The sequence below is a fragment of the Xiphias gladius genome, chromosome 6 (genome assembly GCF_016859285.1).
Source record: "Xiphias gladius isolate SHS-SW01 ecotype Sanya breed wild chromosome 6, ASM1685928v1, whole genome shotgun sequence".
NCBI lineage: Eukaryota > Metazoa > Chordata > Actinopteri > Istiophoriformes > Xiphiidae > Xiphias > Xiphias gladius.
The window spans coordinates 384,260-398,707 of record NC_053405.1 but is presented as its reverse complement, the minus strand read 5'-3'; the positions used below and the strand labels follow the sequence as shown (position 1 = coordinate 398,707).

At 43.5% G+C, this 14,448-nt stretch overlaps 1 protein-coding gene across 5 annotated transcripts in view; it reads right to left on the bottom strand.

Moving 5' to 3' along the window:
- Positions 1-653: 653 nt before the first annotated feature.
- cdc14ab (cell division cycle 14Ab) overlaps positions 654-14,448 on the bottom strand; it is a 36,055-nt gene continuing 22,260 nt past the window's right edge. Inside the window, exons 11-16 of one of the 5 annotated variants that reach the window (XM_040128506.1) lie at positions 9,676-9,841; positions 9,476-9,576; positions 8,950-8,997; positions 8,068-8,196; positions 7,082-7,427; positions 3,660-3,792 (exon numbers count right to left, since the gene is read on the bottom strand). In XM_040128506.1, the coding sequence (XP_039984440.1) occupies positions 3,769-3,792; positions 7,082-7,427; positions 8,068-8,196; positions 8,950-8,997; positions 9,476-9,576; positions 9,676-9,841 (814 nt within the window). In that variant the 3' untranslated portion in view covers positions 3,660-3,768. Of the gene's footprint in view, positions 3,877-6,536; positions 6,898-7,081; positions 7,428-8,067; positions 8,197-8,949; positions 8,998-9,475; positions 9,577-9,675; positions 9,842-14,448 lie in introns of those variants that run through there. The other 4 variants (XM_040128505.1, XM_040128504.1, XM_040128507.1 and 1 more) reach the window with 4 other exon arrangements.

Sequence of the window (14,448 nt, the reverse complement as noted above, 5' to 3'; positions counted from 1 at the left end):
ATAACAGACTGAGTGACTCTGTGACCTCGTATTGATCCTGAACTTATTGATGGGTTTGTGATGACTCCGTCACTGTGAGGACAGATGCCACTGGTCGACGTGGAGTCATGTGACCAGACTCACTTTCAGCGGTGTTGGTTTGTGTTTTGTCACTTCTTGCAGGTGAAGGGTTCAGCAGCTCGACTCACTGGTCTAAACCTTTAAGTCCCCTGCGGGGCCTTTGTGCTCCACATTTTTTACATTATCTTGGAAGTGTCTCGGTTTCGTGACTGTATCGAGTCGGACTCGTCACTGTCTCAAATGTTTTGACTTCGTCTCGTGGAAGTTTTGCCTCGTCAAGGTCTCTTGGGTCTTTTGACTTGGTCTCGGACTTGTCTCAACTTGAGTATTTTGAATCCGACTTGTGTTCGTTTTCACTTGGACTCATCTCGGTCTTGCAGGTTTAGACTCAGACTTGTCTTAGTCTCATGGGTTTTGACTTGACTTGTGGGTATTGTTATTTGTCACAGTTTTGTGGGTTTTGAATCAGGACTTGCGTTTTTTTCAGACTGGGACTCGTGACCTCTTCGACTCGGACTTGTAATGTCAAACTGGACTGTAATATAGTCAACGCAGGTATGACAAAGTAAAACAGAGTCAGAAGAATAGTTACTTTATTTGTGTTATTGCCCAGAAATAAACTCGACTTTCGGTTAAAAGAAAAAAACCTAGACATATATTTTCTAACTTTTCCCTTCACTTCAACAAAGATGTTAAATACAGGATCCAGAAATTCATGAGTGAAGCATCAACAATTAAAATACTTAATATAAACATCTCTATTTCAAAATAAAAGCCCTCTTCAAACATCATACACTTTCCAAGAACCCTCAACTGTTCAGACATGAGTTTGACATGTTGAGGGCACTTCAGTGACTTTAGAGCCTGAGACCATTTTATTCATTAATGATATTTTTCAGACTGAAACTGTTTCACCTCTTTAATCAAAATACTTTAATCCTGTGACAGAGGAGAATCAACAAATAGATGACAATCTGTCCCTCACGGGATGATGTGTGTTTCTGTTGCCGTTTTTGCTTCTACAAATATTTCATCTTTCTGTTTTGGCCTCTGAAGCTCCTATTTTGAAAGCGTCTGTGTCGTGAAACCTCATGAATGTCTTACAGGCTCTCGAGTCTGTGTCACGCATGCTACATGTAACCCCTTTGTTCTTTTCTCAAATACAGTTTGACTAAAAAAAGAACCGGTGGTGACCACGTCATCAGAGGAGGTAGAAGACTCAGACACTAAAAACATTTTCCGATGGCTCGATCGATCTCACTGACATTAAATATCCTCACATCGACCTTCAACTGTCCATTCAGCCAATCAGAGCTCAGAGCAGTCAGCAGGTGAATGGCCTGGATGTGAAGAGGGTCAGCTGATCTGCAGACAGCCAATCAGCTGACAAATATTCAGCCAGCGGCTTGTTTTCAAAACCAGGAAGTTAAATTTCAGTAAATTCTCTTGTCCCCTGTCGTCTCCCAGAGTCAGTTGTTTCAGATGGACGTCAGTTTAATCTGAGTCCTGGACGCAGACAGGTCCTGGACATGGTTAGCGTAGCTTAGCATAAAGACCAGAAGCAGGGGGGAACTGTTAGCCTAGCTCCACTCAAGAGAAAAAAATCCACTTTCCAACAAGTCGGACTGATTTATATGTCGGATTTCGTCTCTTATCGATCTTCCCATGTGACTCAGGACAGTCGTCCAACACACGGACTGTGCACGCCAGCTGCTCATGTGTGAACACGTCAGCACGTAGACGCCCAGCGTGGTATGAGCAAAACCGGGTCGGTTTGCAGTATGTCAGATACAGACGTGGTTCTGCTCTTATTGCATTGGGTGTTTCTGTGTTGGACGGTGTGTTAACCTGATGTCTGCTCAGACCCCTGCGGTCATGGAGTTTATGTCACACAGACATTCAAAGTATCATATGAGCTTAAACAAACTGGAGGATTTCCTAAAAGTGTCACTGTATCACTGTATAATCCCTTTTACTACATTTCCTCAGGGCCACTGGTCAGTAAACACATCATTAACTGAGCTGACACACTAAAGAGACAGTAATTTAACTAATGAACAACGCTGCTGGTTTATAAAGGCCGAGGCTCGTTAAGTTGAATCTGATCGAACTGTTCTCGTGTCTTCAGGTGAACCTGGTTTGTCCTTCAACTTCATAATTCTTATATTTCCAACAGAATTCGGTCAAATTCAATTTAACTTTGCCCAAAGAGTCGGAACATTTGTAAAACTCTGTTTAAACAGATTCAACTTCAAAGCCTGATATGAAATTACCAATGAGAAACACACATTCTGCTGGTGTATATATTAATAACAGAGTTCAGACAGGCTGCCTGTCAAAGGTCAAAGGTCACCATGTGTGGTTAAACAGATTAAAAATATACAGGAAACCTGTTTTTGGATCGGTCACTGTGATTGGTCGGATTAAAACGGGGGGAAAATCCTCCTCATGTCTCTGGCAGATGCTGGTCTCAGGTCTTACTTATGTTTGTTGTTATAACAGCTTACCGACCGACTCTCTTAGCTAAACGCGTCTACTGACCAGAGGCTCAGGCGGTGGAGTGGGTCGTCCACTAACCGGGAGGTCGGCGGTTTGATCTCCGGCTCCTCCGGTCCGCCTGTCGAAGTGTCCTGACGGCTGAGACAAGTGTGTGTGTGGCATCAGAGTAAAGTGCTTTGAGTGGTCGATAAGACTAGAAAAGCTCTGTACAGGTGCAGTCCATTTACTGTACCTGTTGTCAGGTGACGTGGCTGAGCCTGTCTTTATCCTGTCAGTAAAAAAACACATCCACCTGGAGCGTGTGTCGCTTCATTTGGCGTGATGTTTTTAAACGAGGCGAATCCATGGACGCTGCAGTTGTCCACAGAAGTCTTCGTGTTGGACGTCAGGTGGCTCGTAATTGGTTTTCAGCAGGAAAGATGACAGTTTGAAAACCGAAGTGACAGCGATGACGGAGAACGGAGGCCTCACTGAGTCCAATCACCCAGTTAATGTTACTGCAGCTCAACAGTCACATTTCAACCCACGGCAGCTTAATCATGAGGTGCAGCTGCGTCTGTGCACGGATGGAGCGTGGAAATTAATCCGCCATTAAAACTGCTGCAGGTAAATGATTCATTGATTTTCGATTGACTTATCATTTCAGCTCATTGATCCACCAGAGACACGAGGCTGACTTTGTCGTGACTTAAAAAAACTAAACTGACCAATGAGACCATTGACCAAACACACACACACACACATACACTTTAATCCCCTGAGTTTGTTGCTGACACTCTGTTTTTGGTCCCTTCTTCTATCATTATCATCGCCACGGTCGCAGTTGATTGTGAAATAATAAAGTCCATCAGAGTGAAACTGTTCTGTCCTTCCCACAGAAAACTGATCAGAAACAGAAAGTAAATACTGTAACCATGACGATGGAGCGAGTCATCAGCTGATCCTTCACTTTATCAAAAAAAAATCTAAAATCATCTTGGTTAAAACAAAAATATGTTTTCTTCTGTCACGAGTAAGAAATATAAAATGTCTTTATCTAAATATATCTTCTTCTTCTGCAGCCAAGCCCGCGTGTAGATTACATCCTATTTACATACAGCTCATTTACGTACAGAATGGATGGAGAGCAGCTGGTACCGCCTCAGAGGAGAATCGCAGTCTCTTCGGCCCTGACAGAGATAAACTCCTGCTGGTTCTTTAGCTTCCCTTTCAGCATCCGACACAGGAGGGATTCTGGGTAGACAGGAAGGATTGTGGGTAATTTCTCCTCAGGTTAGATCTGTAGTTTTAGTACTGGATGTACTCAGACTGAAGAGACTGAAAGACAAAACATGAAAACACCAGGGTCAGATTTGGTCTCATCGTGTCCCATGTACAGGCTGTTAAAGGAGCATTCCACGGATTTTACAGGTTAAAGTTCACCGGTCACTGTTCCTCCTCCTCAGCCTCTGAAAACTGTATTTAATATTGATCAGCACAGACAACGGCTGCCGAGGTATCTCTAACCACAGGACAGACAGGGTCCGTTACCGTCGTTAACACTGATTATCTCCGGCTGATCAAATCTGCAGCTGGAGATCTCTGTCATTTTACCCCGGATAGTGAAGGTCAGCGCCGGCTCAACAGTCTGAGCTTTCATCTGCTGTCTATCTGCACTGACAAACACCTTTACCTGCTGCTCTGCAACCCGATAGGCTGCCTTCGTCTGTATTTAGGTCCTTGTTCCTTGAGTCTGTCGTTGTACGGTTTCATGTAAAGACTGACTCATGACATATGTGCAGACTCTGACACTTTCAGCCAGTTTTCACATGAAAGTTTCTCTGAGCTCAACTTAAACCCGAGTTAAAGACGTGTACGTATGAGATGATCTGTGACACCACACCTACATTGGCAGCCAATTGCAGATCAATATGCAACTTAGACGAGCGTGACGTCAGAAGCTGAAGCCTCCAGCTCACAAACACTGAGACTTTAAAGTGAAGCAGAAAACATCTGGTGTCCAGATGTTGAACTTCAGAAATGAACATGATTTGCAGATTCAGAGATTCTGGGTTTTTACACGAGGATGAAGGAGTAGAGGTCACTTTAAGAATTTTCAATAAGGCGTTGGAAGTTCCAGTCGGAGTATTTTGGTTTCTGAAACACGTTTGGAGCGGCTCTTTAACTCCGCGTTGAGGTGACTGAGTTTGATTTCATGAAGTCTGGACTCATCAGATTCTGGAGAGAACCAGTTAAGATCATTTATTTTTCCAAAACCTCTATCCACCTCACACGCCCACCTACCAGGAAACCTTATACGGATCTTATTGCCCAACGTGACGCCTCGCTGGATGACATCACATTGCGTTGTGGTTAAAGTTGAGCCAGGTTCCACTTTTTTGCCAACTACCTTGCGGTTTTACACTAAGCTCTCAGTTTATTTCGTTTTTGCTGTTCTTTCTGTGTTCCTAATAAACTGGACACCGAGTGTATACCCCTCTGAGTCGGGACCTCCACTCTGCCAATGCAGTGGTCTGATGTCGCTCCGGACACAATCTCAGCCAATCAGGTGGAGGAATGAGCAGAGTCAGACAGAGCAGGTCCATGTGAAACGTCTGGGTTTTGGGGACATGGTGTTCAGTTTCAGTTAACTCAAAGCCAATGTTTACAAGTATTTTGTTTTGGCGTTTTGTCTCAGTCTTCTCGGGTCCTCCTCACCAAAAAAACAGATAAAAAGACTGCAGTGTTGCGGTGAAGCAGTGGGAACGCAGCCTGATCAAACAGATTTCTAACAGAGGTGTGTCAGTCAGATAAAGATCTCCCATACAGGATGGTCTTGCGTCCTCGCTCAGGCCTCCTGTGGGAAGCCTCCTCGCTCCAAGAACTTCAAAGTCCTCAATGATGACAGAATACACTGATTTGTAGGTTAGCCGAGGAACGAGAAGACATGAAGTAAGGCAGATGAGAAACGCCCTTCTGGTCTCAATATTCAGAGTTTAACATGGACCTGCAGCTGAAGTCGGGCTCATTATTCACTCTGTCACAAATGGATGAAATGAGACAGAGCTTTTCCATATTTGGCACCACAAAACCTTCGATCCTGGGGGGGGGGGCGGTTTGACCTTTGACCTTGTTCTGTATACTAATTATCCCTGTCCTGCTGTTCTCCTGCCTTTGAACAGAGAAGCTTAAATCTCAGCCGGTTCCTTTAACTCAGCAGCGGCTTCATGTTAGTGCGACAGTGACGCTAATGTGACAGACAGCGGAGAAAGTCCACCGCTTCAGGAACCAACAGATTCATATCTCCCAGTAAAAAACACCACCACCAGACAGACTCAGTAGATCTGAAACAATGTGAGTGTGAACATCTGAAAACTTTCCTCTCCCCTGTATGTCAGTTAAAAAGGCTGCTTCAGTTAGTCTGCCTGATGAACACGTGAACGAAGAGCCGTGACGACGAGGTGTCTGGATATAAAACATGATGCCGTGTGCAGAGCCAGCGCCCGGTCAGTTGACCTCTGTTACTGGGCAGTCAGATGAGGAATTTAAATTCACAAACATCAGATATAGAAAAAGTAAAACAGCAGGAAGCCAGAGGTCAGAAACACACACCTCAGTTTCCACTGGCCAGCCTGCCAGAGAGTCAGAGAGTCTGACACGCTCTGACACGACGACCACAGAGCTAATTCACATTTTGCTTCAAAACTGTAACTGTAGAGACAATTTTGAAATAAGGAAAAACTTTTCTTCAGAGGGAACTTTTGTTCTTTGTGTGTTTTCTCCTATTATTATTATTATTATTATCTTCATTATTATTATTATTATTATCATCAATTATTATTATTATTACTACTACCACCACTACTACTACTACCTGATTTGTAAGGTGACTGGCAGCTAGTGGTATCCTCTGTGATGTCAGAAAATTTCAAATCCTGTAAAAGTACAAAACATTAGAAAAATCTGATTCGGGAATAAATTTGTAATATTTTATATACAATACAGACAACTGGGGCAAGTAAACAATGCAGTCTCACCACAGTGTCCTCTTAGTAGCTGTTCTGAAGCTTTCAAACATATGACATGATCTTTAAGGACTTGCCACAACTGGGCAACTCCATCTGCTGATGAAGAGCATGTGAAATAATCAAAAGCTCCAGAACAGCTACTGAAGGGACCTTGTGATAAAACACTTTTCTTAAAATTTGTCTAGTCAGAATTTTGCGTTCGCATTTCCTGACGGTTCTGTGTGGCGTTGGTCTGCAGGGTCACAGCCCTGGTCTGGGTCTGGTCTGGACCTGGTCTGGGTCTACAGGACGTCACCTTTTTTTTTGCCCTCACATTCATTCTCGTTCTCACCTGGGCGTCATCATAAAAGATGAAGAAGACAAAAGAACTAGATTTGGAGAAACGAATCACACTTATTGATCGCACTGTGCCCGTTACACCGCTGGCTGGTTGTGAGGAACCCTCGGAGAAACGATGATGAAATCACTTTCAGCTGTTATTCAGAAAGAAGCCGCTGCTGTGTCAGAGGACTTACAGGTATGGAGCGGCTCAGGTAGCGTCCTGACGGGCCCTTCAGAGCGCTGTAAGGCCCGGGACCCCTGTAGGGGCTGAAGTCCTGAGGTCCCGGTCGGATAAAGCTTTTCCCTGTGGGGGGCGCTGCCGAGCCGTACGGACCGCTGTTGTTGTTGACCTCGTGCTGCATGCTGCGGGGGCTGTTACCATAGCGACAAAGAGAGGCCGGAGCCAGAGAAGACGGGGAGGGACTGAGAGACACAGAAGACGAGGAGGGGGGAGAAGAGGAGTAGGGAGTCTTCCTGTCCTCCTCCACGTCCATGTACAGATCACTGAGAGAGCTGGCCAATCGAGAGCTGAGAGCTGAGCTGAGGTTGGGGGTGGGGGTGGGGGGGTACGATGATACAAACTTACAATATGATAAATATACAACAACACACCCTGTGACAACATCCTGCTGATCCTGGTTCAGAAAACGCTGAGAAGCTGATATAAACTACTGAGTCAACAATGTGACCGTTAGGTAACGGGACAGACTCGGTACGTCAGGTTTAACAAAGACTTAAACCAGGATCAAGTCAGGTTTAACAAAAATTAAAACCTGGATAAAGAGCCCAGTTAAACTGCCTGGACCAAGACAGTTTAAATTAATCTGAAATAGGTTTAAACCTGGACTATTCAGGTTTGATCCTGACTTGCTTCAAGTTGGATAACACCAGGTTAAATCAGTTTAACTGGGTTTCAGATCTTGTCCCAACAAATGCCTGGGTCCTCGGGCCCAGTTTGGCCCATATACTTCCACATCTGGGCTGATTCCGGCTGTTATTGTCCAGTGTTGTACTAACCAGTGCATTAATACTACAGACAGGTGAACGATCAAACTGAGACGACAGACAGAGAATGAAGGAGACTCAGTGAGGTCAGACTTATGAGGAGAAGGAGATGAAGATGATGAAGAGGAGGAGGTGATGAAGAAGAATCGGACAGGAAGCAGGTGATGACACTGACCTCCTAAGGTTTGACGCCGATGATGACGGACTTCTCCCAATCCTCTTGGCTGCAGCAGAAGCAGAGGATGCTGGGAACTTGGAGGACTTGAGGGGGGAGGACGGGCCCTGACCCACCCCCATCGACAACCTGACACAGGTAGTCATACAGACAGTACAAGCAGTCAGGATGTGTTGATGCAGAGTGTGAATGTGAGAAAACGGCTGCTTTTCTGGATAAATCAGTGAGAGAGGCACTTACTTGTAGTGACCAGGTTACTGTACACATAAATACATATATACATTGTGGCGACCCTCCCACTCTGGAGGGTCTGGACGCGAAATGTCTCGCTCAGTACATATTTGGGTCACTATTCGTTAAAAAAAGACAAAACCAATCTGAGAGGTCCATTTCAAGATGGTTTATGTTGAAAAATTACTAATGGCTGATACATTGTAAGTGGACTTCCAAATATCAATATCAGTATCTGCTGCAAAAATCCATAATAGATGGGAGAGATAATCTGAACAGGTGGGTCTTCAGCTGCTTTTCTAAAGTGTCTGCAGATCTAAAGTCCAACGGGAGAAAACTCCACAGTTTAGAAACAACAACCTCAGAGATACAGCATGCTTCAGTTTTGCATTTGGATTGAGAAACAACCAGCAAACCCTGATCAGTCCTCAGAGACCTGCTGCGGATGTAGGACACTGCAGAGTTCTAAATTTAACCACGAGAATCTGGGCCTGGATCCTGAATGTGACGACGAGACCGTGTAAAGAAATCAGGTCTTAAATGTGACTGTACCCTGACTATGTCTTCTGTCTGTATGACTTTCGTTGTGGGCCACGGCTGTAAAAATGGCTAACGCAATGTTCAGGGTCAGAGTTCAGAGTTGACCTGTACCTGAGTGGCTGAGAGGCTGATCTGCTGTGCATCTTCATCTCCTCCACTCTGAAAGAAAACATGTCAGTTTACATGCACATTTCCCTTAAGCTGCAGAATCAGAGGTGTGTTTAGAAATGATGCTGATGTTCAGCAGGATGATACATTCACTGCAACCCAACTGAAAAAAATACTCCCTAAACGTGGTGTTATATGCCAGTTTGTTTGTGAAAATGTGCTGACAGTTTTAAGAGTCTGCACTAAATACATCACACCTACAGCCTCCACCAGGCCGCTTCTTTTGTTTGATAACCCGACAGACAGATTCTCAAAGGGGGAAGTCTTTTGGTCAAGTGTAAAGAAAAGAGAGTCGTTTGTGTTGTTAAGGAATCAAATGCAGAGGGACACTACAGAAGAAAGACAAGGCATTAAAAGTGATCATGTTCAACATTAAATAAACCAGTCATGCTTCACTGGAGCTGCCCTGTTAGAGGTTCAGCCCCCTCCCTCTGTGGGTTCTCTTCTGGTTCTGGTTCTGTGTTGGTACCTCAGAGCTCCGGTGGTGGCGGGGCGGGGAGGGCGTCGGCTCTTTAAGGCTCTCAGTTTGTCTCCCTGAGTCAGACCAAGACCGCCGTCCGTTACCTCACTCTGGAGGATAAAACAAATGCATCATGAGACGAGAGGCATGTTCACAGAGAAACGGTGTGTGAACCGTGTGTTTCTTCATGTATGTACTGTGTGTTTGACCTCCTGTAGATGGTCTGAGCTTGGAGATCTGCACATGTTGCTGTTGTGGGCGGGGTTTAAGATGAGGTCATCCATACTGGTGATGAGGTGAGACATCGCCCTCTCCTCCAGCTTGGCCTTCTGGGAACGTTCGTTGTCGCCTAGCAACCACAGAGCTGCCTGCTTCCTGTTAACGCAAACACAGGGTCAGGTAACCCCACCTGAAACTTCAATCACAGCGGCAGCTTTTTTAGATCAGTCGAGTCTATTAAAATAAAAAATAAATAAATAAATAAATAATTAAAAAAAAATAAAAATCAGAAAACAGTGAAAAATGTCCAGTTTCTTAGAGTCCAGTGCTACTTCTTCAAAATTGTTTTGTTCAAAACCCAAAGAGATTCAGTTTATTAGAGTAAAAGAAAGAAAAATAAAATAAGAGAAAAACAGAAAATCTGACACACTGGAGAAACTGGATTACTCTGCAGGGAGTGTGAATCAGTAGTGGTCCACAAAGCTGAGGAACAGAGAATAAACTCTAAATTAAAAAGTAAAACTCTGCTCAGTCTCCCTCGTCTTACATCAATGTATTTATTAAAGTTAGCCTATTACCAAAGCTGTAGTGAGAAAAAGGTCATACAGCATGTTGTTGTCTTCACAATTGGACAGTCTGAGCCTTCTCTTATGTTAAAGGTGGCAAAGCCCTTTTTAAGATATACAACAGATGATGAACAGTGATTCAGTAACTTGACAGATAAATCTCAGTCGTCTCTACAACAAAGGCCCACATATTCCGGTACTTTCCATGTATTTTGGAAAAAGGTGAGATGATAGCTAGCGGGAGCTGTGAGCGGACAGGATGCGCCTTGTGATAGCTCTCACCAATTTACATTTAAAACTTAATTTTTAACAAAATAAGGACGCTTTTATTTTGGTTTTTATGAAAGTCTATAGTCTGATGTGCTTGAGACACTATGCCAGGGACCCCAGAATGCCGAACTCGAAGGGAAACAAGCAGAGGACGGATCCAGGGTCAGGTGAAATCGCGACCTGTCTGGGGAAGAGGCTGTTGAGACGTGCGACCTGAGTACGACCTGATTTAAAATGATCTGTTAGCCGCAGTATCTGTACGCTCCAAACTGTCCGGGATAAAAACTGGTTTGTGACAAGATAGGTGAAAAGATTGCAGATGTTTCGGTCACTCTGAGGGCTGAAATTGCCACTTTGAAAACAGAAACCGACATACGCATCATGACACCGAGGCCCAAGTCGAGTCACAAGCAGAGACGCTGAATGGACTGGAGCAGTCAGCATCAAGCAGAACAGATGTTGCGAATTTGAAGGGTGACACATCTCACTGGACAGGATGATAGACTTAACAGAAAATGCGTGGACCTGGAACGACGTTCAAAGCAACAGAATCTGAGGAGGAGGGGTCTGAAAGAGGGGACAGAGCATGGACTACCTAACAGGTAGGGTTGTGACATACAAATATGACACAGGATAATTCAGGTGAAACCAAGGAGAGGACGGGTGAAACAACTTTTTGTTCTCAGAATGTCAAAGGAATCAATTAACCAGTTATAGGGGGTAAGGTGTTGGCAAATTTAAAATCTCATAAGTCAAACATATTTCAAGAAAGATTCACACGTCATACTCAGATGTAGATGGATAAGACAAGTTTACCACTCTATCGTCCTATGTAAGACCAGAGGGGGAGCTCCTTTTAGGCACCATTCCACCATTGCTGATGAGGAAGGGAGGTATTTTTTGGTGGTGGGAGAAATGCATTTCAGGCCTGTGACTTTGTTAAATATTTATAGGCCAAATCAGGATTATCATGAATTTTTCCAGAAGGTACTTGGGCTGATACTAGATATTTCCAACACTAACTTGATCACTGGTGTCGATTTTAACTAGATAGACTGTACGTGCAAAGCACAGGCCCCTCCAACATACGTACATTTCTCAATAGATACATCAAGATTATGAATCTGCGTCATCTATGGATTTCAGGATTTCAAATACAACGGGCAGGGAATACTCTTTGCATTCCCATGTCCATGATGTCTACACAAGAATAGACTATTTTCTGGTTGATGGTAAACTCAATATTATTATCCGTGATGACTGCACCTTCACATTTTGTTCAGCGATCTACTGGTTCTCTACTTGGATAAAATGTTTTTGCCAGGGATTTGATAATGGAGAAGTTCCGCACACAATGAATGAGGCAACTATTACCATGATTCCAAAGAAAGGGAAAGATCTGGAAGAGGTGGGATCCTAGAGACCCATATCTTTGCTAAACTTGGATTGAAAAATGCTTACAAAGACTTTGGTCAAAAGATTTAGTCTTTTGATAGGAACATGGTCTACCCGGACCAGACTGGATTTATCCCCCCAAAGACACTCATTCTTTAATTTGCAGCACCTCTTCAATGTTATGTATTCTCCACCCAAAGAAGATTCTTTGGCTTTATCTTAAGATGCTGAAAAGGTATCTGAACAGGCTGAATTGCCCTATTTATTTGTAGTCCTTAAAAAATTTGAAACTGGTGATAGCTTTACCTATGATATAATAAAACTTATGCAAAAATACTGACTAACCAGACACTCTCTCCTAACTTCAAACTGAGCTGGGGAACCAGACAGGGCTGCACATTAAGTCCCTTGCTCTTTGCATAAACAATAGAGAGCGTTTGATCACAACCAGAAATTCATGAATATAACACAAACCGTTAATAAAATATCCCTTTACGTGGACAATATTCTTCTTTTCATATCTCATCCACAATCATTGACTGTGTCAATTCTGTTCTTGACTGACCTGTTTGGAACCTCTGCTGGATACAGAGTCAACTGGGATAAGAGAAGGTTCTTGCCAATGCGTATTATGGATCATGAACGGCTCCATCAACTCCTCTATAGGATAACTGGAGCGAGGTTTACAGACTGAGGAATAGTTATGACCAAAAATTATCATTCAAGGCTAATTTTCATCCCCTGATAGATAATATCCAGAGTAACATTCATTTTTGGAGGAGGCTCCCAATTTCTTTGTTAGGTAGAACAAACACTATTAAGAGGATATTCCTCCCACAGCCATTTTATCTCCTCCAGAACACACCCATGTTTATGACTAGAGCATTCTTCAAACATTTAGATTCCATCATTCTTCCATTTGTGTGGGATTACAAAATACACAGAATAAAGAAAGCTCATCTTTGTAAATCTAAAGTGAGTAGAAGGCTGGCTCTGCCACATTTCACATATTATCACTGGGCCACCAAGATCTGCTCCATTGGGCACTGGCTGGATGATACGGCGGTGTTACCTGACGGGTTGGAGATGGAAAGGGAAGACTGTTTACCTTTCACTGTCAGTGCAGTCAGTTTGACACCCGTGCCACTAAGCAAACCACAGTAACAACCTAATCATTTATAACACCAGACACATTTGGAAACAAATTACGAAACATTTTAAGATCAGGACAATGTCCTTGTTAATGCCTATAATCACAAATCCCTCCCTGGCGCCTTCCAATTCAGAGGGTGTTTTTCTTGCATGGAGGGAGATGAGTATATCTAGGGTTGGCGACCTATACCTGGAAGGGGCGTCTGCATCCTTCCAGCACCTCCAAGAAAAATATGCTGAGGACAACTTCTTTACCCTTTAACAGGACTTTTAAAGGACTTCTCTAAATATCTCCAAGTTATGAGTTGTGTGAGATCAGGTTTTCCTGACTTGAGAGTGTAGGGGCCAGACAAATTGGATGTGGGTCTGGGCCATGTTCTTGTTCTGTCGTTTGTCTTGTGTGTTGTAAAGACTATTTCTTCTGTTGATAACTGATAAGTAGTCCACTTCACAGGTATTGTTTACTCTGATATTTAGTTGTTTGAGGTATGTTTGTTTGCCTCAAAAGAAAAGGGACACATATTTATCCCGATGCCATGTACGATGTTTACATGTATGATGAAAACCCAACTCTTTGCAATAAAAATACGTGAGACGAGAAAGTGAGATGATTAATATCAAGAATACTGGGCCTGATTGTTATCTGTGTAGTTTTTTAAATGTGTCTCATTATTTGTATAAAATTGTAATCCATCTCCTGAAGGATTTTATGGTACAAACTGTAAACAATAAAAACTGTCTCCTACGGCCCTTTTCATAAAGACTTTGACTTCATCCTTCAACTACACAAAGACCAGAGTAAAAAAAATACTGAATGACACAGGACTGTTATTGTCAGGAAACACGCTGATTAATGCTCTCCACAGAGTCCGCACCTCTCCGTGTCCACGTCCACAAGGGAGTCTAATTGAGGCTTAATGGTTCCAGGTCTTTGTTCAGCGGCAGCAGAGGTCTGACTCTGATGGGGGGGCTTAGGACATACCAGCATCAGATACGGAAACATCCACCTCATTTCCACTCTGTTGTTTAAAACCTGTGTCTGAACTTCAGCATTTGATTCTGAAACTGGAGCTGAGGACAAAATGTTCAAACCCTCAAAGCTTCCTGCGACAGCAGATCCACAGTCAGTACATTTACCTGTTCTGTTTGAAACCTGGTCTGTGTAAATCTGTTCACATGCAGCAGGTCCGGGATCAGATTTCTCTCTACTCACATTATTCTGGAACCATGTTGTCATTACTGCCTCATTGTTTTCAGGCTGCCATATGAAAACAGAGTCATAAGAGCTTCAGCCAGACCAGGACCAGGAATTCTGATTCTCTGAGGACATATGTTTGTGCAGGTCCACACAGAAAAGAGTCTTACAACACCTGTTGTGTA